We start from the raw sequence: 26,181 nt of genomic DNA, 5'->3' as shown, positions 1-26,181 counted from the left end.
ACACCTGGAGTATATGAGCAGTTCTGAGCACCACATCTTAGGAACATCTTAGTTTCCGATGAAGGGTCACTGACCTGAAACGTTAACTCTGCTTCTCTCTCCACAGATGCTGCCAGACCTGCTGAGTATTTGCAGCATTTCTTGTTTTTATTATCTTAAGAATGATATGTTGGCCTTGGAGGGAGTGCAGTGTAGATTTACCAGAATGATACCTGGACTCCGAACGTTAAATTACGAAGAGCAATTACACAAACTAGGGTTGTATTCCATGGAATTTAGAAGGATAAGGAGTGATTTGATCAAAGTTTTCCAGATTTTGAGGGGCACAGATAAGGTAGATAGAGAGAAACTATTTCAGCTACTTGCAAAGTGTAAGACTAGAGAGCCATTATAACAAGACCTTTCAGAAGTGAGATTAGGAAACACTTCTGCATGTAGAAGGGTGGTGGAAGTTTGGAAATTTCTGCTACAAATGGCAATTGATGCTGGATCAGTTGTTGATTTTAAGTTTGAGTTTGATAGATTTTTGTTAACCAAAGGTATTAAGAGTTCTGGGGCAAAGGCAGATATATGGAGTTAGGTCGTAGATCAGCCATGATATCATTGAATGGCAGAACAGGCTTGAGGGGTTAAATGGCCTACTCCCTGTTCCTATGTTCCTAAGTGTCTCTATTCTTAGAATCGCATTATTTGAGGCACAAAAGGCTTGTGAACTACTCTCTATCTCTGATGTCCTCCAGCCCTGCAACCTTCCGAGATCTATGTTCTGCTTCAATTCTGGCCTCTGGTACATCCCAGATTCTCATCGCTTGTCATTGGCAGCTGTGCCTTCAGCTGCCTAGGCCCCAAGCTCTGGAAGTCCTTCCAATAACTGCTCTGTCCCTCTACTTCTTGCCTCTCCTTTAAGATGCTCCTTAAAACTTACCGATTTGATCTAGCTTTTAGTCACCTGTCCTAATATCTCCTTAAATAAAAACAGAAAATGCTAGAAATACTCAGCAGGTTAGGCAGCATCTCTGGAGAGAGAAACAGAGTTAACGTTCCAGGTTGATGATCTATCGTCAGAACTAATCTCTTACGAGATCTATAGGGAAAAGTTCAAAAAGGTGCATTTTTGGGTAGAGGAATCATGATAAATGATTATGTTACATCCATACATATTGAGGCAGGCAGCATGCAAACTTCCTGCTGCCTGTTCTTTTTAATAATTGTAATATGCAGAACCCCACCTGCCAAAAATGAGGCATATTAATTTTGTCAAATAAATATCAATTTTAAACTATTGCTGGAGTGCAGAAATGACTTGTTAAAGACATCACCAGACATTTGGGTTGGAAGGACATTGGCATACTAAGAGACGCTGCTTGTGGAGATAAAGGACTATTCCCTGATCCAATTAACCCAAATGGAGTTTGATCACCAGACACTAAAGGTGTAAGGAAGCGCATTGCAGGGCCTGCTAAGATAATACAATCCACAAACGTAGAAGTGGTTAAGCCAGTTAGTCACCTGCTGGCCAACTTGGTTTTGGCTTATGCAACTGAAGCTGGAACAAGCAAGCCTCTCTCCTGGCTGACTCTCTCTCACTTTCTCCCCAAGCCACCGGACCCATACACCTCAAGAGAGAAAAGACTCCGACATCGAAACAAGTTGAAGCATGAACTGGGCCCCATTGAATAGCAGGACTTACCCGCAACCAAAGACTCCACGTTGAACTCAAAGGACAGTAAATAACTAACAGATATTGCCTCAAACTTTTCCCCTTTATTCTTTCTACTTTTTCTGTCGCTGTCTGTGTGTGTGTGTGTTTATTGCATACGCATGCTAGCGTGGTCGAGTCATTAACCGGATTAGAGTTTAAGACTAATAAACTTCTACCTTGTTTAAATCTGAGGAATCCTGTCTGATTTCTTTGCCTTACAATTGGAGCAGTGAACAAGGATTCACTGAAGGGGGCGCTAAAAACAGTGTTTCTAAAATTAAACCCTGTTACGGTTAAAGCAGGCAAAGGCTGAGAGGGAACCCCTAGACCCCTTCTCACCTGGTCGTAACACAGTCCAGCACAAAATGTGCTTTAGACTGGCTGCAAGCTCTACAGGGGACCCTGCAGCTTGCATGACGAGCATGACGAACAGCTAGCCTGGACTCTTAAAGGCAGCCTGCCGCTCTTAAAGGGGAGCTGCACTCATGCAACATGAGCTGCTGCAACAGTTTTCGGACAGCTTGACAAAAAATGGAGCGACAGACTCAAGAGAAGGCTGCCGGTTTTTTGGATGCAGCGCTGGAGACCATAGTGATGGAAGTGGAAAGAAGGAGAGACTCTATATTTCCACAGGGAGCCAGAAGGCACTCAAAGCACACTCTGAGAAGGGCCGGGGAGGTTAATTCCCAGAGTCTGGCCTTTAGGATTTGGCTGCCATGCTTGAAAAGCTCAGTGACTTCCCATGGGTGGTCAAGGTCAGTGAATGCATCTTCTACCCACTGCACAACTAACCGCTTACGCTGCTCAATGCACCACAGTCCCATTACTCACCCATCAGTAATCAAGACTAATGCCTAACATTTAGATACACCACCTCATCCTCATGAATTTACCAATGCTGCCAGCCTCACACCCATCTCTCACTGCTTCCACATACTTTCCAGCTATTCAGCTATGCCAGGCACATAACCCAAATGCATTGCAACACACTTCACTGACAATCTTCCCTCTCTCTTGCAGGACAAGGTGGCCCATAACTTCATGGAGCAGCAGAGAACTGGCTGGGGACAGGCATGCCTGCATCTCCTGAGCCCTCTGGAGGAGATGGTGTTGTACATCGTGGGTCCAGCTGTGGCTGAGGCTGTTGCATCTGGCATCGTGGAGAACAATCAGAATTATGGTATGTTCCTACCTAATGCCCCTTCTCAAATCCCATCTTGCACACCCTGCTATCGGGCATGAAGTGCAAGCTGCAGATGGTGTGACCATGGACCTCTTGCTTCCACCCACACCCCTTCCCTTACCGACATGGAATATGATGTGGATAAATATGGGAAAATGTGAAGTTATCCACTTTGCTTGGAAAAATAGGAAAACAATTTTTTTTTTAAGGATGAGAGACTGGGAAATGTTGGCATTCAGAGAGGCCTGGGTGCCCTTATACACAAATCACAGAAAGTTAACATGCAGGTACAGCAAGTAATTAGGAAAGCAAATGGCAGGTTAGCCTTTCTTTCAAAGGATTGGAATGAGTGACGAGGTCTTACTGTAACTCACCTCCTGAACTCCCCAAAGCTTGTCCACTATCTACAGGGCACAAGTCAGGAGTGTGATGGAATATTCTGCACTTGCCTGGATGGGTGCAACTCCAACAACACTCAAGAAGCTCAACACCATCTAGGACAAAGCAGCCCACTTGATTGGCACCCCATCCACCACCTTCAAGACTCACTCCCTTCACCACTGATGCACAGTGGCAGCAGTGTATACCATCTACAAGATGCACTGCAGCAACTCATGAAGGCTCCTTCGACATGACCTTCCAAACCTGCGACCTGTACTACCGAGAAGGACACGGGCAGCAGATGTGTGAAAATACCACTACCTGCGAGTTCCCCTCCAAGCCACACACTATCCTAACTTGGACCCTTATCGCCGTTCCTTCATTGTCGCTGGGTCAAAATCTTGGCACTCCCTTCCCAATAGCACTGTTGGTGTACCTACATCCCATGGACTGCAGCGGTTCAAAAAGGCAGCTCACCACCACTTTCTCCTAGGCAATTAGGGATGAGCAGTAAATGCTGGCCTGGCTAGCGATGCCCGGATTCCATGAGCAAATAAAAAATATTAGTGAAGGGCCTAAGTGAAACTGGGGTTTTGGTCTCCTGACTGAAGGAAGAATATACTTAGTTTGGAGAAAATGCACTGAAAGGTCACTGGACTGATTTCTGGGATGAGGGGATTATTCTATGAGAAGAGCTGAAGTAAACGAGGCCTATATTTTCCAGAATTTACAAGAGTGAGAGTGATCTCATTGAAAGATATAAAATTCTTAAGCGGCTTGATAGAGTAAAGACTGAGAGGATGCTTCCCCTGGCTGGAGATTCTAGAACTGGGGTCAGAACCTCAGGATAAGGTTGTTATGGCCAGGTGAGAAAGAGGTCTAGGGTTCCCTTTCAGCCTTCACCTGGTCTTACTGTAACAGGGTTTAATTTTTAAACACACTGTGTTTTTAGCTCCCCCGTGGTGAATCCTTGTTCACCGCTGTCTAATTATAAGGCCAAGAAACCAGCACAACCAGACTTTCTTAGGTTTAAAGAAGAAAAGGTGAAATTTTATTAAACTTAAACTCTAATTTGGTTGACGCCTACGGTAACGTGACACGCCCACCCTAGCATGCATATGCGATACACATATGCAATTAGAGACAGAAAAGAGCAGAAGAAAAATAAAGTGGAAAAGTTTGAGGCAATATCTGGAGTTGTTGTTATGGTTCGTCGAGCTCACTATAGAGTTCTTGATTGTAGGTAGATCTTGCTTTTCATTGGGGCCCAGTATTCTTCTTAAACCTTGTTCAACCTAGGAGATGTCTCTCTTGGGGTTCATGTGTCTTCACTGGGTTTTGGAGTTCCATGAGAAAGAGATGGGAACAGACAGACAGGAGAGGTCAGCTTCAGTCCAGGAGCATTCTGCTTTCTGCAGGCTCTCCGTTCAAACTGTATAATTCAGAAAAAAATCCAGACTACCAAGCAGGTTAGTCATTTGACTAACTGGTTTGACCACATCTGTTTGTGGATTGTATTGGAGCAGGGGATTGCTCCTTTGTTCCAAACACTGTCTGTTAATATGCAAAAATGTCTTTCCAGCCAGGATCTGGCAACCCCTTGTCACAGGCCTTCTCTTCTTCCCAGCAACAATTTGAAATTTAATGTCCATGTGGCGAAATCAATGTGCCTCATTCTTGGCAGGTGGGGGCCTGTGTGTCAGCCAGTTAGGACTGAGATGAGGAAAAATTTCTTCAGCCAAAGGGTTGTGGATCTTTAGAATTCTCTATCCCAGAGAGTCATAGATGCTCAATCATTAAGTATATTCAAAATTCAAAACAGAGGTCGATAGATTTCTGGCTATTATGGGATATGGGGATAGTGCAGGAAGGTGGAGTTGAGGTAGAAGATCAGCTATGATTGTATTGAATGGTAAAGCAGGCTTAAAGAACCAAATGACGTACTCCTGCTCCTGTTTGTTATGTTCTAACCCTCCCCTTTTGTATTTCTGCTTTCAGATACCCAAAAACTCCCACCTGGCCAGCCAGTTCAGCCTCGTCATGAAGGGTGAGGGCTACACCAAAGTTCGAATGAAGAAGCACCGTCACTTGATCTGACACTCGCAGTCACCAGCTCAGATACTGGCCCCGCACACATTTTAGAGGGTAGCATAGAGTTGGGATCAGCACGTGGTGAGTCACAAGTGAGCTGCGCCAGTCCAGGGGAAAGGATAATTCATGTGCCAGCTCACTGGAGGCCAAGTTTGCAGATGAATTCTGCAAAGGACTCAGCTGAGGACTTTGATGGGGTGGCTTAGAGGAAAATGCTGGTGCATTGATAGGCCTGCCAAAGTGCCTCTTATCACTGTCTGGGAGCATGAAGAGTCTAGCTCCAATTTGGTACAGGGCATCCTGGAAAGATTGGTGCCCATCAGAACTCAACAAAAGTTATCGATCTAAAATGTTAATTCTGTTCCTCTCTCTCACCTGGCCTGCTGAGAGTGCTGGCATCTTGGTTGCAAATGGCAGTGCTCAAAGGGCAATGCACACTCTCTCAGCAGTCCAGCAATCTGTCCTCCAACAGATTATTAAGATTACTGAGGCATCACACTGTGAGGAGTGGCAGTGGCTCCAAGGTGCATAAATCTGCTACCCCTTCTGAGAATGACAGCATTCATGCTCCACCACTGCCACTCCGCCAGGGTCCATGTTCTTACCTTTCAGCCAACCAGCCCAGACTGCTGCGCCCATAACGACGTGGTGCAGACCAAAGCCGGGCGCACAACACCAGAGCTGCTTGAGGTCATCCTGCAAGGCCATCTTCAGTCTCCTCCACTGAATGTCAGTGGTCTTCTATGAGCCATGCTGCAGCCACTGGGTAGCACTGCGTCGGAGCACTATGTTGGGCACAGGCACCCGTAAGACAGGTGGCCTTTAAAGGCCTGGTGGCAAGGGCTATTTGTTCCATAAGCAGTAGGAGCTGGAGTAGACCATTTGGTTTGTTGCCATTCAGTATGATCATGGCTGATCTTCGGCTTCAACTCCACTTTCCCACATGCTCCCAATATCCCTTGATTTCCTCCAAGGCTAAAAATCTATCTCAGCCTTAAATATATTCAATGATGGAGCATCTACAACCCTCTGGGTTAAAGAATTCCAAAGATTCACAACCCTTTAAGCGAAGAAATTTCTCCTTATCTCTGTCTTAAATGATCAGCTGCTTAACCTGAGATTGTGCCCCCCTGTGTTCCAGTCAGGGGCAACAACTTCACAGTGTCTACCCTGTCAAGCCCCTTCAGAATCTTGTATGTTTCAATGAGATCACCTCTCATTCTTCTAAACTCCAGAGAATATAGATGCAACTTACTCAGCCTCTCATCATTGGATAACCCTCTCATCCCAGGGATCAATATCGTGAACCTTTACTGTACTGTCTCCAATGCAAGTCTATGCTTCACAAGACTCCAGGTATGGCCTCACTAAAGCCCTATACAATTGTAGCAATATTTCTTTATTCTTGTACTCTAATCCACTTGCAATAAAGGCCAACATGCCATTTGCCCTCCTAATTGCTTGCTGTACCTGCATGCTAATTTTCTGTGTTTCTTATACAAGTATACCCAAGTCCCTCTGAACACAACGTTTACAAGTTTCATGCCTTTTTAAAAATATTCTGCTATTCTTACAACCAAAGTGAATAACCTCACACTTTCCCCCCATTATACTCCATCTGCCACCTTGTTGCCCACTCACTTAGCCTGTCTATATTTCTTTGCAGTCTCTTTGTGTTCTCCTCACAGCTTGCATTCCCACTTAACTTTGTATCATCAGCAAACTTTGATACATTATGCTCTGTCCCTTCATCTAAATCATTAGTATTGATTGCACTGATCCTTGCGGCACTCCACTAGATACAACCTGCCAACTTGAAAATGCCCTGTTTATTCCTACTCTTTGCTTCCTGTTTGTTAACTAATCCTCTATCCATGTTAATATACAACCCCCCCAACTCCATGAGCCTTGTGTTGCTTATTAACTTTTTGTGTGGCACCTTATCAAATGCTTTTTTGAACTCTTTAGTATACTACAGGTTCCTCTCTATCTACCCTGCTAGTTAGATTCACAAAAAACTAATAAATTTGTCAAAAACAATTTCCTATTTGTAAAACTGTGTTGACTTTGTATGATCATACTATGATTTTCTACATACACTGTTAAGACTTCCTTAATAATAGATTCCAGCACTTTCATGATGACCAATGTCAGGCTAACTGGCCTGCAGTTCCCTGTTTTCTCACTCCTTCCTAAGCTCTCATGATTAGAAGGTTTTGAAGGGTGCAGCGTACCACCATGGACATGAAAACATGCTCCAGTGAGTACTTGAGGGCTCTCCCCGAGTCTGGGCAGTGCAGCCATTGTTTCAAGATGCTTTCCGTGCATGTTTGGGTGGCAGAGATGAGTCACGAGCCAGATGTAGAGCAGGTATCTCTTGTCAGCGAGCAGCCGGCCTTTGGTTCTTCGTGGTGGCCCAAAGATGGCAGATACGGCTGCTGCCAGGATAGCGGGCATTCACCGAGTGTCATCTGGGCACAGCCGCCCACCGACTGGATGTTAATTAAGTGGTAGATCTTGCTTTTCCAGTGCATCTTCTTGTTAAGATTTCGGGCCCATAGAATCGTGTGTGTAGTTTATTGCACCCTGCACCAATGGGAATCCCACTAATCTGGCAAAGCCATGTGCTCTCTCCTCTTGCTTCTCTCTAGTCAATAAGAAGGTGATGACTTTCCTTCTCCTCCTATACAGGGGCTTTGTCACCTCCCTGATACAGTGATGGATGGCAAACTGTGAGATGTTGCTAATGTCACCTGCTCCCATCTGAAAGGATCCACTGGCATCGAAGTTTAGGGCCCTGCTTTTCTAGACTGCCACTGGCAGCACCATCCTCACCCTGCTGTATGGCTGCAGGTCATGTTGTAGGATGACACAGTTCGGTCAGCACTTCGTTGATGAAATGCAGACACCTGACACACTACTCCTGGCTGTAGGAGGAGTGCTCTATAATGACTCTCTGTGGGCAGGGCCTTCTATTAAGAGCCCTCCTCCTTCTCCCTGTGCCCCCATTACTGAAGCAGGCTGTCTCCTGATGGGCTTACCAACTGCTGACCTCCTTGCCGAGATTCAGCACTGCTCCCTTGTAAATCCTAAAGTTTTGCAAAACTTCAATAATACAGAACACTGTACTTCCAGTAACTGCATCGGCAAAAGAAAGTCAAAAGCACCTCACCTGTTGGCCTGAGATTTGGATGTTTAGCATTTGAACACTAATGGGGGTCTGTTGTGCAGTTGTTCAGCTGGGAGTGTTTAAGAGAGGGTGCTAACTGGACCTGATTCATGCAAAATGGCAAACCATATGCCAAATCAGCATTAGAGGCTATTTAATGTCAGAATCCACTCACTCTACATGCTTCCAGTGCATGCATGGCTCCCCACATTAGTGTCCTTACAGTCAGGATGTGCCTTGATGGAATCAGCCCAGCCCACACTTTTGTGGTTTCCGACTTCCGTAGTGCTGGTATGGAGCCCGATTTTACAGCCCTAGTACCTCCTTATATGTTTTGGTGTCAGATTTTGTTTGATAACGTTGCTGTGAAGTGCCTTGAGACGTTTTACCACATTTATATTAGTGCAAGTTATTAGAAATTTGTAGAGTTTCTTTGTTTTTAGGAAACTCCATTGTGATATTGATGCTAATCAATTGGGTCACACAGGAACAAAGCTTTACTTCCTACTCATAACAATAGCCAATGACATTATCAATAATATTGGCAGATTTGTTAAATCTAAGATTTTGATATATCCACTGTTGGCCATTTTTATTATTTCTGTTACTCCAAACAATTGTATTTGGTACATATGCTAAAATACAGCTGCTCACACACTAATTAGAAATCAGCTGAATGCTGCAAGTTTGGTGGATTTTCTGATGTATTTTGAACTATTAGGAAGACAATGAAATCTGGTTCTCCAGAGTAATAACAAAGCATTTGTGCAATTTGTAAGTAAGTTATAATACTCGTTGCACTAAACTGGTACAGAAATAAAGTGGGATTCCCTTCAGGCTCCGTGCATAACTGAGCTACCTCAGGCCAGGAAGGTCACATACGAACATACGAACTAGGAGCAGGAGTAGGCTATTCAGCTCCTCAAGCCTGCTCCGCCATTCTATAAGATCATTGCTGATCTGTTTGTGAACTCAACTCCACTTTCCTGCATACTCCAGATACCTTTTGACTTCCTTGTTTGTCAAGTATCTGCCTACCTCTACCTTAAATACAGAGATCCCTAGCAAATTGCTGGTTTAGTTGATCATCATAAGGGGAATCATTGACCTTCGTATTCCTGTGCTAAGGACAGAAAATAGTTTCTGGAATTCCTGCACCTGATTGCAATCTAGCAACTTTATTGAATGATTTGTGTCTATGGATTTCAGCTCTTGGTCACCACGTGACCAAACAGTATGCTGACACTCGCAATTTGGCATTACGGACTTGCTTACTTGGGTGAAGCACTGTCTACAAACATTAGCGGTCTTTCCCATTTGCATCGTTACACCTTTGAAAAGTCAGAATGGTTGGCTTTGAACAGTTGGCATCTTTTGGCTAGGAAGAGTATGTTAAAAACAATGGATTGCTTATCCTGGCTAATTTCTGTGAATATCCTTTTTCTGGATTCCGTGAGTGTGCAAGATTCTGGAATGCTTGTCCCTTGAGTGCTTTTTTTAAAAAAAAAAGCACATAATCAATTGATGCAAACCAGCTAGAAATTAAATTTCAGATGTGTTTGCATCCTGCATTACTTTAAAACTTGAGTGTGTTATTGTGTTTCATCTGCAGGTGATGAGAGTGAAGTCAGTGAGTTCCCTCTCTTTTGTCCGCTGCACAGTAAAGAGCCGCTGAAGCTGTTCTGTGAGACCTGCGATGTGCTTGCCTGCTGGAATTGCCAACTAACACAACACAAAGGCCATAGGTAAGATGGAGGGAGCTAAAAGAGGTGCAGAGTCATTCAGCATTGCACACACTGCTAGGAAAATTACAATGTTCCAGCATGTCTGGCCAGGTGCCTGCAGGTTTAAAGCTGCTTTAATTCTTTTTAATTTCAAAATTTCAAAATCCCTTTCTAATATGCAGGATAAATGCTTCCAGAGTTATTTAAATTTATGGGGATGCTGGTATCAATTTTGTATCTATTGGTAGAATAGATTACTTTTTAAAAAAATTTTAAAAACAAGATTAGAGGGCAAGGTAGTATTTAGACCAAGGTGAATGAAATTGTACGGATGAAGGGAGCAAGGGAAAAGGGAAGAAGAGTGAAGAAATGAGGTGCATGGAGGAGGGAGCAGGAGTGGGGATGTAACACTACCTCATTGGGGTGTGAGGAGAAACTCCTTCAGTGGTGGTGGGAGTGGATTGTTAGTAAAGTATATCAGTGGACGGGCCTAATTTTTCAGTGGCTACAGAAGTGCTGATTTTTCTAACCATCTGGTTTTCCTACTTCTTGCCCACAGTTTCAAATATCTAGAAGACGCTTTGCAGAATCAGAAAATGATTTTGGAAGAGTTGACACTGAAAGTGGAAGAGAAAAAAGTCAGCATCCAGAGCTCAGCAAAACAAACGCAGGACAGGTAACACGGTCTACTTTAACTCAAAAAAGCATAAGCACAAGACTAAAACTAGTTCAGCAAAGCAGTTTGAAATAATTATGTTATATCATTTATTCCATATGGAGCTACTAATGCCAGTTCAAGATTGAAAAAAATTGTGTTTGATCAAAAATCATTTGAGGATTGATGAATGTTTTCCCCAAATCTAGCTACCCAATTCTGTTCCCACGAGAAGGCAATAGCCTTGCTAATACAAGGGCCCCATTTATATCCAGTCAATAGTGATTATTCTAAACACTCAATTAAATCTGTAAAACCAAATATATTAGCATTTTTAAAAATCCAGAGTTTTACATTTTTTTAATGTAATTTTTTGTCACAAGATTTGATAAATATTGTATTAATTAGCTCTGAAATTTGCTAATATCCCCTGTAAATACTTCCCTGATGGCCGCTTCTGGCATTGCAGTGGCGTGATCTTCTATTCCTCTTCACTGGTCTTGGGATGCCTATTCGGTGTCTGCAGCTCGATGGTCAGGAGGCCTGAGGTCTAATATCGGGTGTGCCTTAGGCCAGTCCAGTCAGACAATGTGGATTGGTTGGTCCCTGAGCCTCCTGTATGCCCAAAAATGGGCACACTCAAATTTCTAGACCATAAGATATTTGCAAGGTAATTTCCATCCCTGGACAATTCACAATAGAAAATATCCAATTTCAAACTTTGCCACCAAGAGGAAATCTGGTGCCACTTTAAGAAGCTCCGCCTTCATGTTTCAGCTCCTGTTCGGGAAATCTTGCTCCTTCTGGCTTTTGTACTGCCAGTGTAGGATGCAGATTGCTAGCACTATGTAAATGAGGAGACATTAAATTTCGCTGGGAGGTTCCCTGAGAGCATCAGAAGCACAAAATACAGCAGTGTTACCAAATGATTGGTATAAAGAACAAAACAATTTTCTGAAAGAAGACTTAAAATGTATTTAATTCTAATCAGTGAACATTAATAGAAATATAGCAACAGGAGTAGACCATTGGAATCCCTTGAGCCTGTTCCATCTGTAACTTAACCCCATTTACCTGTTTCTTATTCCAAAAACCTATCTATCTCAATTTCAATATTTTAAATTGAAACTGGTCTCAACAGGTTTTTGGAGGGAGTTCCAAATTTCCAATACCCTTCATGTGAAAAGATGCTCCCTGATATCACCCCTGAACAAATGAACTCTAATTTTAAGGTTATGCCCCCTTGTTCTGGACTCCTCCCACCAGAAGAAAGAGTTTCTCTCTACCTACCCTTTCAAATCCTTTAATCATCTTAAACACATCTATTAGATGATCCTTTAATCAAGGGAATACAAGCCGAGACTATGCAATCTGTCCTCGCAATTTAACCCTTGTAGCCCTGGTATTCTGCACCACATCGCTCCAAGGCCACAACATGCTTCCTGATGTGCAGTGCCCAGAACTGAACATAATAGTAAGATTGTTTGCTTCAGTATGAGACAGAACTATGTTAGCATTTTTACTTTTGATATTAGTTTACTGTCATTCATTGACTGGATGAAGATTAAGCTTAGTGTTGCCTTGATATCTTACCTATACAGAATAATTATGACCGCAACTGTGTTGGTGATACCAACATTGAAATGGTGCTTAAAAGAAAAATATGAGTGGTTACAGAGTTACCTCACAGACCTTTCACTGTTAGAAATAAAGTGTATTTACATAGTGCCTTTCACATCCTTTGGACATTACAAAAGCATTTCACAGCCAATAAAGTATGCTGAAGTGTAGTCATTGTAAAGACCTGTCTCACTTTCACTTTGAGCCTCTGTAAGATGCCACAACAAAGATCAAAGGCTCATTTTCTGAGGAATCACTAGTCGGAGACTACCTGCGAATGAAAAAAAATCTCCAATTTTCTCCATTTCCCATCCATCTGAAGGTGTTGATTGCCTCACTGAGGTATGGTTCCATGCACAGTGGCTAGGAACATAAAGACATTGTTGCTTTAAAAAAAGTCTATTTAAATGATTACTCCATGTTGTATGTTCAAATTAAACTAAATAGGATGATGAGGAAGATCAATAATTCTTTCTATTTATTTATTGCCTTCTTTGCCACTGAAGTGAGAATTGGCATGGTGATACTACACACCACCAAGGTGTGCTGTAAATCAGTTCCTCTGATTTCCCATGCAGAGGGGTGGAAGTTCCTATTGCCAATAATCCCATTTGGCACCCACACTAACTCTTCCTAAAATTATCCAGCATACATAAAAATTTCACTTGTGTAGAGTTCCTGATCTCAGCTTTGCCATTATGTACAGATACAAAGCAGAGGCTAAGAGCTTGCCTTCAGGGATGGAGGGAACATCATAGAAATGGTCAGGCCTGCTGGTCTTGCACACCTTCCAGGAGTCGGCACCAATCTGATATTGCTACAAACCTGCGGGTACATCACCTGTCTGTCCTCTGGAAACTGCTGACAATAAAGCAAATGAGGGAATAGAGGGAAGATAATTGAATAGAATATATTATGTCAAATCATCAAACTGAGTAATGCCACTGAAACTTTCTTGCTTGAAATATCTTGAATTTAGCCTTGTGCTTTGGCTAGCACCTTCACCACACAGACTACATAGGATATACAACACAGAAGCAGGCCATTCATCCCAACTAGTCCATGGCAGCATCTATGCTCCAGTTGAGCATCCTCCCATCCTTCCTCAACTAACTATTAGCACAATCCTCTATTACCTCATATACTTATTTATTAAAAAAAATTTTTTTTTTAGAGATACAGCGCTGAAACAGGCCCTTCGGCCCACTGAGTCTGTGCCGACCAACAACCACCCATTTATACTAACCCTACAGTAATTCCATATTCCCTACCACCTGCCTACACTAGGGGCGATTTATAATGGCCAATTTACCTATCACCTGCAAGTCTTTGGCTGTGGGAGGAAACCGGAGCACCCGGCGAAAACCCACACGGTCACAGGGAGAACTTGCAAACTCCACACAGGCAGTACTCAGAATCGAACCCGGGTCCCTGGAGCTGTGAGGCTGCGGTGCTAACCACTGCACCACTGTGCCGCCCCAAGACTTTAAAGACTTCTATTAGGTCACCCTTCAACCTTCTCTTTACATGAGAAAAGAAAACCAGCCTATTCATCCTTTCCTGACATGCATCACCTCATAGTTCTGGTATCAGCCTTGTAAATATTTCTGCACCTCTTCAGCCCCTGTATATCCTTTTTATAATATAGCAACCAGAACTGTTCACAACACTCCACATGTGCTCTAACCAAGGTTCAATACAAGTTCGGCATAAACGTCTCTACTTTTCAGTTCTATCCCTGTAGATATAAACCCTAGCGTTGGTTTGCTTTTGTTATGAGCTTATTGACCCACGACGTAACTTTGTGATTTATGTATTTGTACAGCCAGATCCCTGTGCTCCATTTAGGGCTGGATATTACCAACCCTCTGGAGATCGGCTGGGAGGCGAGAGGCCTCGTAAAATGGCAGCTGAAGTCATCGGGAGGGGAGCTCGAGGTCTTCCCGGCACCATGGGATATTCTGAACAGCTGGAACAGCAGTGGCGCAAGTGCCCCAACTAACCAAATTAATTGTCCAATTAACAGCCACTTCCCACCCCCGCCAGCATGTTATTAGCATTGGGACGATTGGGCTCCCACCACATGGGGAGAATGGCAGGTAAATCACCGCCACCTCCCAATGGGGTGCTGGGGGGTATGGGGGGGCCTTCCTTAATGGCTGCTCCATAGCCCATGGAGGCCCCCCCCCCACCCCCCCGGTGGCAATGGCCTCCCCTGTGGCTCTGGCATGCTGCTGGAGGGTTCATCCCTCCGCTCGCCAGGGCCTGCCTGCCTGACCCTGGCACACTAAATAAAAAAAAACTTACCTGGCCTTCGAGGGCGCCTCAAGATGTAGGAGAGTAGGTGGCCTCCTCTTTCTGCAGTCTCAGCAGTGGCCACCTCAAGCAGTGGTGCTGTTGAGGCTGCCTAGTTGCCGGCCCTCTGATTGAACGGCGGTCCTCCTAATTGGTCGCTGCCGGTAACATTTCGCCATCCATCTGCGTGGTGGAACATTCTGGCACTTGGAAAAATTCCTGCCTTAGTTTCTTAGTTCGCAAGTAATATGTGACCTCCTTATTTTTCTTACAAAAATGGACTACAGAGATTCAAGAAGACAGCCTACCGAGCATTCCAGCCAGTGTAGTAACATTGCTGGAGGCCTGGAAGCTCATCTTTAGTCTGTTCTTAGTTGGAGAGGATGTGTGTGGGTGGAAAATCCATCGAAAAATAGAAGAATTCTCCCCTCCCCCACCCCCACCAAACCTGTTTGTATATTTTAGTGGGATTAGGATAAAATCATAGCCCCTATAAGGTTTACATGGATACTCGTACTATTGGACAATATAGTGATTTACTCCCTTCAACCAATCAAGTAAAATGATGCAAATGCAATTCTATTCAGATACAATTTTACTGAGAAGAAAATCTGTCTTGCAGGTTAAATGAATTAAAACAAGTGCGGACGAAGGTAGAAAATCAGATCAAGATGGCAAAGATGATCATGATAAATGAATTAAATAAACGAGTGAATATTCTCATGGACCAGCTGGAGGTGAGGCATACTGTGATGCATCAAAACTATTTTCACTTTTACAACCATTTCAAGAAACCCAATTGTAGTGTAAGTACAAGGCTGCAGTCATTGGCATTTGTTGGGTTTGAACCTGCTTTGAAGAGGAAAGGATATTCAAGAGACATGTTCTGATAGTATTGTACTTGCACACCAGTTACAGGTTTGTAGATTATTTCTGTGTAACAGGCAAGTAATATAATGGCATACAGTGAATGCCAAAGTGTTTTTTATTCTTGTGGTTTCATTTTTGATTGTTTTGTTTAGAAGCAGTTTTCAGTATATGTGTGTCAAGTGAGAGTTCATCACTTCAAACAGCTGAATTGCATTACGTGTTGTAACTTACCTTCAATTTGACTTCCTGTCACATATTAGAATTGAGATGTCAACTAAGCAGTTCCACTATCTGTAAAACTGTTAACAAACCGTTGCCGATTGTCTTCCTGAGGGGTTAGAAAGTGTGCTTTTTTTTTGTGTGGTTATTTTATATATAGTTTTCTCCTGCTCTTTAATTCTCCCAGAGCCAGGCATCATTTCTTAACCAGGTTGGCACGTATGTGGCAATCTGCTTCAACACATCTGGCAATGTTTCTTTCAAATGTGCATGAAGGAGGCAGGCAAGATTGGTGTTGGGGATGAATTGCATTCTGATATTCCCTTTCTTATGGGCAAAGGCTTTTTTGCTCGACATCTTGTACTGATAGCACAGTTTAAATCAAAATATTGGCACTGAGAACATTGTAAGCTTGAATTTTGCTTATGCACTCCAAGGAGGTGCAACACCCTTTTTCCACTATTCTACTGTCAGTTCTATTGCTATTTTAAAAAACAAGTATTATGAATTGGGAAGATTGATTTTTATAACTAAAGCTTGAGGGGATAGCCACCCCTCCTCCTCACTGAACAGATAATTCTGAATGTGGAAACAGCTTGCATTTGAAGGGAAGAAATTCACCTGGAACAGACTATCGCCTTACACTGAAAATGTTTGGTCAGGAGAATAGGATACAGTGCCATGAATAAAGTGCTGTAACTACTGTTGGTGATAAACGACTGTAAGAGCTCAGTCTTATTGTTCCCCTTTGTGTGGATCGGTAGTTGACTGAATAGCTGTAACAGAGAAACATGCTACAAAATCACAGATCACTCAGGCCCATCCAACCTTGAATATTTTGTTCAAATGATCAACGCCTTTGGATTGCCACCCTCTAGCTGGAGCTTGAGGGCACAGACTTGAATGTAAATTCACTGAGCCCATGGACTGTAGTGTAAAATTCCAATCAACCAATGGCAGCCGCACTTGAAAGAATGCAGGTTTGAAATAGGACTACAGCACTTCAGCCCTGATTCTCTAATCTGCTGTTCCTTGAGTTCAGCTCTCCACTGGAAGTGTGGAATAAGTGAATTTACCCAAGTATGTATGCTAGCGTCTATCTACTTGATAAGGATTTCCACAGGACGTGAACCAAAATCAACATCACACCAGGCTCACTAAATCTGTCCTTCTGCCCCTGTTCTGTCTTATTTGAAAAATTAGTAACTGTGTCTGTCCTACATTTCTGATGCGATGGAAGCTGTTTTTGATGATCATGATGTTACATTCCTTTGATTACACAGAGAATCACAAATGAACGAAAGCACAAACTGGAGCACCAGCTTCAAGCAGTGATGGGTTTGTGTAAGCACTTAGAGCATGTGTTGAACTTCATCAATTGGGCAGCATCTAAGAAGAACGATATTCCATTCCTATTCAGCAAGGAACTGGTAAGTGTGTATTGCCATCTTTTTGGCAACCATTGATGCTGGCAAAGTCAAAGTGTAGAATTTAGTTTAGAGATACAGCACTGAAACAGGCCCTTCGGCCCACCGAGTCTGTGCCGACCATCAACCACCCATTTATACTAATCCGTATACGAATCTGTCGTGGAGATGGGGTGGGAGGTGGGGGTGGTGCACAAAATTATGTGGAGTGGCATCAGGCGGCATGCCCAACGTTGCCCTGCCCCCATACCATTTTGTCCGTAGCTGGCACAATGACGGACAGGAAGTCCACTGGGAGGCCAATTAAGCCACTTAGGTGGCCCATTAAGGGCTTCCTCCTGCCTTCAGTGGCATTTAGCCAGCAAAGGAGAGGCCCACCGCTATGTGGAGACACCACTAATTGAAATCTGGCACCTCCTAGCGAGGTCGGGGTGGGGTCCCTCTTCTGGAGGAAATCCATGGCCCACAGAGAAGCCCCCGTCCTCATTCTCACCCCTCCTCCACCCTCATCCTCACCCCCTCCCCTGACCTCACCAACCAGGGACATGCCTGACTGGCCCCGGCAACCCTGAGCCCCCCCCCCTTTACCTTGGTTCCAGGGTCGTCTCCAGTGGCGCTGCTCCAGGCCTCCTGCAGTACCAGCAGTGACCACCACTCCTGGTGGCACTGCGGGGACTGCTGAACTGCCGGCTTTCCGATTGGCGAGCAGCTCTGGAGGTGGGATTTTGTCCCTTAAAGGGATGGCTTCCCCAATGGTAGGCAGTTAATAGCCTGCCTACTGTTGAATTCGGCCGGGGGTATTGATAGAGGGCCGAGGTGGGGTCACCTCACCACCTCCCCTCCACCAACCCTCTGGCTTGTCATCGGGTCCCCCATCCTGATATAAAATCCTGCCCAGTGACTTTTTCTTTGCATTAATTATTGTCATATGTACAGTTTGCATAGCAGAGTATTTAATATTTATATCAGTTTCAGATAGAATATTTGGCTGATTATGTTATAACCAATATTAATATTCCATTATTTAGATCATGTTTCAGATGCGTCGTTTGCTGGAAACGCAGTGCAGTGTGGATTTGGGTCCCTCCAAGATTCAGTTTCGCTGGGACTCCACCACATGGACTAAACAGCTCTCTACTTTAGGTAGGAAAATCTTGAAACAGTACCAGTCAATGCTAGATAAATAATTGCATTATTTCATTGCTCCAACAGACCCATTCTTATCTTGTATCCTGAGTTGATGTTCATCAAAGATGCAGTAACAGATTTATAGGATAAGAACATAACTCATTCATGTTGGAAATGTATAAATATACAATGAAAAAGGATTATCTTTGTATTAAAATACATTTTCAATATGACTGATTTATCTTCCTGTCCATTGTCCAGAAATCTATACATTTATAATATAATTGCTAACCATTGATCTCTGTATACCTGAAGAACAAGCCAATCCTTAACTAGATTGTTGAAATAAAATATATTTTAAAAATAAATTATGTTCTCGTGAAATGGTTGCTGAAATGTTAAAAAAACATATACTAAATGAAAATCAGACCATTTTCCTCGCAGGGAAAGAGGGAAAGTTGGAGTTGCTGTGAATCACACTGTTAGCCTGCTAGTGCCTGGTTTCTAAGCAGTCTTAGTTGGTGGTCTGGGAGAAACCTGTAGGCTATTTAATTAGATTATTAGAAAGTCGTAGGATTTTTTTCCTGCATTTTATTTTGTCATGGAACTGAATGTGCTACACAGTGATGTTACCACAGCAATTGAGATGTTGGTAAAGAGTTTCAGTCAAAACAAGAGAGGAAATAATACAGCAATAGTCTCACTCATTCATGCAGAAAATTAGCGAATCCAACCAGCATGCCAGTAGTAAGACCCAAATTGTTTCCCAATCTAACTAAGCCTCAAGAATAAAACATTGTTTCAACCCTTAAATTTTCATTATTCCTGGCGCAAGAACAATGGTACTAAGAAGCCATAATGCATCAATGTACTCCATATACAAACATCATTTAGGCAAACTGTACACTAGCTTCAGACAAATATTGTGTATGTAATATATATTCCACATTATGATGCACATCATGTATGTGGAAAAAGGCAATTTAATAATCTTTCTTTTACACTAAGAAAGCCTCCTTTTAAAAAAAAAATACTGTTATAGGTTTAAATTTAGGGAGAGGTGGTGGTGTAGTGGTAATGCCACCGGACTCTTAATCCAGAAGCCCAGGCTAATGCTCTGGGGGCATTGGTTTGATTCCCATGATGGCAGATATGTGAAATTTGAATTCAATTAATAAATCTGGAATGAAAAAGCTAGTCTAATGGTGACCATGAAACCATTGTCGATTATTGTAAAAACCCATCTGGCTCACCTAATGTCCTTCAGGGAAGGAAATCTGCTGTCCTTACTGGTCTGGCCTACATGTGACTCCAGACCCACAGCAATGTGGTTGACTCTTAAATGCCCTCTGAAATGCTCTAGCAAGCCACTCAGTTTTATCAAACCGCTACGAAGTCTAAGAAAAGGAATAAAACCGGACGGACCACCCAGCGTCGACCTAGACACTAGGCTTGGGCTGATAAGCGACAAGTAACATTCGTGCCACACAAGTGCCAGGCAATGACTATCTCAAACAAGACAGAATCTAACCATCTCCCTTTGACATTCAATGACATTACGATCACTGAATTGCCCACTATCAACATCCTGGGGGTTACCATTGACCAGAAACTGAAGTGGAGTAGTCATATAAATACCGTGGCTACAATTAGCAGGTCAGAGGCTAGGAATCCTGCAGTGAGTAACTCACCTCCTGACTCCCCAAAGCCTGTCCATCATCTGCAAGGCACAAGTCAGGAGTGTGATGGAATGCTCTCCACTTGCCTGGATGGCTGCAGCTCCAACAACACTCAAGAAGCTTGACACCATCCAAGACAAAGCCCGCTTGATTGGCACCCCATCTACAAACATTCACTCTCTCCATCACCAACGCACAGTAGCAGCAGTGTGTACCATCTACAAGATGCACTGCAGCAATGCACCAAGGCTGCTTAGACTGCACCTTACAAACTCGCGACCTCTACCACCTTGATGGACAAGGGCAGCAGATGCATGGGAACACCGCATCCTGCAAGTTACCCTCCAAGCCATGCACCTTCCTGACCTGGAACGATATCGCAGTTCCTTCACTGTTGTTGGAACTCCCTTCCTAACAACACTGTGGGTGTACCTACCGCACATGGACTGCAGCAGTTCAAGAAGGCGGCTCACCATCATCTTCTCATGGGCAATAAATGCTGTCGTAGCCAGCGATGACCACATCCCATGAACAAGTAAAAAATAATTGGAAGAAACACCTGAGGGTATCAAGGGCACAGAATGTACTCTGGGTGGAGGACTTCAATGCCCACTACTGACTGAGCTGGCTGAGTTCTAAAGAACATAGCTGCGGCAGGTGGTGAGGGAACCAACAAGAAAGAAAAAACCTAACTGACCTTGTCCTCACCAATCTGCCCATCGCAGATGCACCTGTCCATGGCAGTATGGTAGGAGTGACCACCGCATAGTCCTTGTGCAGACGATGTCCTGTCTTCACATTGAGGATATCCTCCAACGTGTTGTGTGGCACTACTACCATGCTAAATGTGATAGATTTCAAACAGATCTGGCCGTTCAAAACTGGGCATCCATGAGGTGCTGTGGGGGCATCAGCAGCAGCAGAATTGTATTCAACCACAATCTGTAATCTCATGGCCCAGCATTCCCCCACTCTACCATTACCATCAAGCTGGGGGACCAACCCTGGTTCAATGAAGAGTGCAGGAGGGCATGCCAGCATCTGCACCAGGCATACCTAAAATGAGGTGTCAGCCTGGTGAAGCTACAACCCGGGACTACTTGCATGCCAAACAGCAGAAGCAGCATGCTATAGAGCTAAGCGATCCCACAACCAATGGATCAGCTCTAGGCTCTGCAGTCCTGCCACATCCAGTCGTGAATGGTGTGGACAATTAAACAACCAACAGTAGAAGGAGGCTCCACAAATATCCCCATCCTCCAAAATGGAGGAGCCCAGTACATCAGTGCAAAAGATAAGGCTGAGGCATTTGCATCTATCTTCAGCGAGATGTGCCGAGTGGATGATCCATCTCAACCTCCTCCTGAGGTCACCAGCATCACAGATGCCAGACTTCAGCCAATGGTATCAAGAAATGGTTGAAGGCACTGGATACTGCAAAAGCTATGTGCCCTGACACCATTCCAGCTTTAGTACTGAAGACATGTGGTGGTGTGGGGTGGGTGGTTGAAATGAGGGAGAGCTTGAGATATTTTAAGTATATAGCTGGAAACAAATAAAGTGAGAAGTCACACTGAGGAGCTAGGTTTCAAAATTTCTTGCATGGTACTTATTTGCAATAAACTTAATGATAGCAAAAATAATCAGGGTGCATGCTAGTATACTATATTTCAAACTTGTGCAACTTTCCAGTGCATTGGTTCGACCGTTACGCTGTGCTACATTAATTATGCATTTATATCAGAAAAGGTACAGAAAAGAGGGAACACCTGACCCTAACTGAAGGGGTGGGTGGGGGTGAGGGTGAGGGAGGGCCCTCATTGAAGTGTATAATACAGGCTGTATTTGCAGACAATGCACCCACTAGGTGGAGCAGTACTGGCACATGCGCAAATACAGCCTCATCCACTGAAATGTCACAGTCTACAATGTCGCAGGCGTAGTGGCGTAATAAATATGTCGCTGTTCAATTTATCACAAAAAACAAATTAAGCCCAAATTTACTCAATGGCTGTGATCGCCGCCTCCATCCCACCCCCAACAGTGCCCCGCTCCCTGCTGCCATCGCACTTCTCTTCAACGCTCCCTCTTGCGCCTGTCTGCTCGCCGCTTGTTCCTGGCCTCACCGCTTCCTCCCCTCGGCCGCTCGATCCCTGCCTTGTGCTTCGGTGGCCAGCGTTTTACCCTCTCCACCCCCCCATCCCCGCTGCTTCTTCACCCCCTGCTCTCTCTCGCTTCTTCCCCCACCCCCCCGCCTCTGCTCCTTCCTGCTTCTCTCCCCACCTGCTCCTTCCCGCTTTTCCCCCCCCCCCCCCGCTTCCCCGCTCCCTCCCGCTTCTTCTCCCTGCTTTCTCTCCCCGCTCCCTCCCATAATCGCCGCCTTTCTTCCCTGCACGGGGGAAGGGAAGAAAGAGAGAAAGTGACAAGATAGGCGGAGGAGGGGAGGGAGACTCCGAGCGAGAGACTGGGGGAGGAGGAGATGTAGACAGGGGGAACAGACAGAAAGAGACTGTGGGTGTTGGGGAGCTGTGGGGGGACGAACGCAGGTCTAAGATGTCACACACCCCTTTTAACGAGGGGTCGCTGCGTCTCCTCCTCCAGGCTGTCCATGCAAGCAAAGATCAGGTTGGCTGGCCACAGTAACCCCTCTGCAAATGATCAGAAATGTCAGGGTAGAATGTCCACTGCCAGTGCATGAGCTAATACAGAGCTAGACTGAGCATCGGATCAGCAGAGGTGTCAAACTGTTGGGGTCAGTGAGGGAGAGTGTGTGTGGGTTGGGGGGGGGTGGTGGGTGGGACATAGACTGTGGGGTTGCAAAGTGGGGCTGCTGAGAGAGTGGTAGGGAGAGAGCTGTGAAGTGGAACTGCTGAGTGAGACAGTATGTGCGGGGAGAATGATACATTGCTCTCAATTTCAAGTGCAGCGAACAGGCTCATCCATCACATTAATGTGAGGAAGGAATCATAATCATAGACATATGTTGCCCTTTGATGTGTAACTGCAATGATTGCCAAAACGTGTGGTCCTTAGTGGGGTAGTTAAAAACAAAACTGCCTGTAGGAGTACGCAAAAGTTGGCACTAGACACTTGGAATATGTGTAGTCCAGTTGAAAAGTAGGGAACAATATCAACCAAGTAACCTCAACATTTTCAACATTTCTGAGTTTAATGGATTATTAAGTACAGACAAACACAAGAGCATAAACTTGAAAACGCCCCCATTGATGTGTCAAAGCATTAGAGGCACTGCTCTGCATGGTTACATGAGTTCTGCTTTGCCGACATTCTTGCAAAAGGGATGGGCCGAGTTTCTGGTATGCAGAACTGAAGAGATTGTTCCTGTGGAGCACCTGGCGGCGAATGAAAATTGGGCTCTCTAATCCGCTAGTTTATTGTTCATGTGAAGAAGGCAAAGTTGGTGAAAAATCGCCAGAGTCTTTTGGAATTTTTGTAGTTGCTGGGCTACAGATGATGCATCAAATGTCCACTTCATCCATAAAATGCAAGGTTCATTTTCAGATCATGACAAGCTCCTGAGCATCAAATGGTTGCTCAGAACATTGAGCCTATTTAATTCGCTGTTCTACACTGGACCTCTCTCCTAAACTTTCTCTGGAAGAGAAACCAAAGACTGTTAGGAATTGTTCTCACACCCAATCCTGCCTCTCAGCAGAGATCAGTGGAAAATGGAACGTCTCACTTATCCCCTGCTCTTGCTTATCCCAATCAAAAATGTAGGTTGAATCTGGGCCTCCTTTCTTCAGTAACACTGCAATTCACTTATCAAATTATGTCACACTTAGCAAGTTAGATTAGAACCATTTCCACCAAGAGTAAAGCATGGAACATGGTGCAAAATTTAGACTAAGCAGCTTGTCACTGTGTGGTTTTTGCAGCGCTCATGTCTCCAGTGTTTACCATGATATTGCAGGCTAGGGATCATCCTTCTGTGTCTTCTCCTGCACTGTCTCCATGCCGTCCTTAAGTTTCAAACACCAGAAAGGATTGTAGTCTCGAAGGCATGCTTTACATGAAAAGAAAGAACATTAGTGTCAGAGCTTCCATTGAATGAAATTACTGTTGAACATGCTTCTTAACTTCTGCAATAAAAGCATCTATTGAAAACATCTCCGATGAAACCTTATCCAACACTTATTACCCACCTCCGCAGTAGGGCTTCATTCAGAATAATGTTACTGGTCCTATCCCATGGTGGTTCAATGCTGTTCTCAGGGCCAATAACAGGAATGAATCTAGAGTGCTAGAAAAGAAATACATTTCTTTTTAAATTGAGCATAAAATGCTGTTCAATTATTCATTGTTCAATTTCCTTCTTCTGGACTGGAGCACACGTGCTGGCTTCATACAGCCCCAGACAATGGAAATGGAATGTATCTCAGATCAAACAATAGCAGATCAACTCACCTTCAAGCAATCTTGAAAGGAAAATCTTTTGTGGAAATGAGTGAAAAGCTGAATGACTATGACCACAAGGAAAATCTCCTCTTTCCAATCCAAATCTGCTTTCATAAACTTGCGCCGAAGGTTGACACATGTGCGAAGAACTGCTTTCAGCAACTCGCTCATTAGGCCAGTGGGAGGGGTGGGGAGGGGGCGGCTGGGCAAACAGTGACATTCCAATACGTGATGACATTTTCGAGGACATGCGCAATTAGTAGGCTGTGCATCTGCAGGACCATACTGCAGGAAGAAACAGTTCTGCGCACGTGTGCAGCTGGGAACGCACTGATGACATTGGTGCTTGGCTGCATTGTCAGGAGTCACTTTGTATAAAATATTAAATGGCAAAATGCGTTAAACCCAGATTCTTACTTCAAAGTACAACAAGAAAGTAGAATAATCACAGCACATAAATGGAAAATAATGAGTAGTTAATTTAGAACATATATCAGGAAAAGCGTTTTTACTTAGAGATAATCTATCAAGAAAAGTAATTCAAGTAACTGTCATGATTGGAGAACTAATTTACTTAATGCCATGGCCCAAATATCCATTTCTTAACCCTAACTTTTCTTGAGCGTTGCTAATGATGAGGAACAGTGATTGGTGTCACAGAATGACTGATGGTTAATGGCTGATGTGTTTTCTCAAAATAGTCTGTACGTTCTGGGATGAGATTGGTGAGCTTGAATAGTCTGTGATTGGCTGGCAGTGAAGAATAAAATGATCATTTTCTGTGGGGGTTCACAGTTTGGGGTGTTAGTGTTTCACAGATGCAACCACAACCATTAGGTTGAAATGTGTATCAAATTCAGATTTATAAGGCTAACTTCTCATTCAGGGGTTGAGGTGATGCTATAAACTATGACAGTGATAAGGTAATGGAATCAGATTGCTTTAGTGGGACTGATCCAGCTCCATAGGATTTTGAGAAGGGAAGCAGTTGAACGATTGCTTCTATTTGTCGACACATCAGTAACATTGGAGCACAGATCTAGAATTAGAAGAATAAAGGGAAAGTTAGAAGATTGTTTTCATAGAGGATTATGAGAGGGTGAAATGCTTTACCACAAGTGACTATTGAGACAGAGGCTACAACATTGTTAAAAATTGAATTGGCTAAGTATTTGAAGGAAAAATATAGAAAAAGGAAACTGGGAAATGGGATTGAAGTGGATAGCACCAATTGAAGAGTTGGTGCCAGCACAGGTCAGATGGACTGAATTGATTCTTTGCGTGATGAGTTGGAATCTGACCTCAGTGTTGCAGAACTAATCTTATAGTTTGAATTATCCCAATATAACCTGAATACAGAAATCACCTTGACACACACACATTTAATTTTAACCATTTTCCATATAAAGGGTGCCCAATCCTATGGAACTCAATGCAATACTGTTAAGGGATATTATTACTTCTAGCATTTTTTTTCTATAACTAGAAAGATAACATTCCATAACATTTGGCATATTTGGAATCTGTTTGCTTATGCCTGTCACATTTAAGATCATTTGCCGAAAAACACTATGTGTGGTACTTGCTCTCTGTGTCTACTACTTGATTTCAAATGAGCT

At 43.8% G+C, this 26,181-nt stretch overlaps 2 protein-coding genes across 5 annotated transcripts in view; one reads left to right on the top strand and one right to left on the bottom strand.

The window, feature by feature from the left end:
- The window catches only part of trim66 (tripartite motif containing 66), a 249,251-nt gene that overhangs the window by 174,405 nt on the left and 48,665 nt on the right, over window positions 1-26,181 (top strand). For all 4 annotated transcript variants that reach the window (XM_068046334.1, XM_068046337.1, XM_068046335.1 and 1 more), the window contains exons 4-8: window positions 10,139-10,271; window positions 10,810-10,926; window positions 15,443-15,557; window positions 17,193-17,339; window positions 18,365-18,479. In XM_068046334.1, coding sequence (XP_067902435.1) covers window positions 10,139-10,271; window positions 10,810-10,926; window positions 15,443-15,557; window positions 17,193-17,339; window positions 18,365-18,479 — 627 coding nt within the window. The remainder of the gene's footprint in view (window positions 1-10,138; window positions 10,272-10,809; window positions 10,927-15,442; window positions 15,558-17,192; window positions 17,340-18,364; window positions 18,480-26,181) is intronic.
- Window positions 1-26,181, bottom strand: part of rpl27a (ribosomal protein L27a) — a 327,304-nt gene that overhangs the window by 265,101 nt on the left and 36,022 nt on the right. The window lies entirely within an intron of this gene.

This window comes from Heterodontus francisci, chromosome 14 (assembly GCF_036365525.1).
Source record: "Heterodontus francisci isolate sHetFra1 chromosome 14, sHetFra1.hap1, whole genome shotgun sequence".
NCBI lineage: Eukaryota > Metazoa > Chordata > Chondrichthyes > Heterodontiformes > Heterodontidae > Heterodontus > Heterodontus francisci.
Note: the sequence above shows the minus strand (reverse complement) of the source record. Positions and strands in the feature narration are given on the sequence as shown.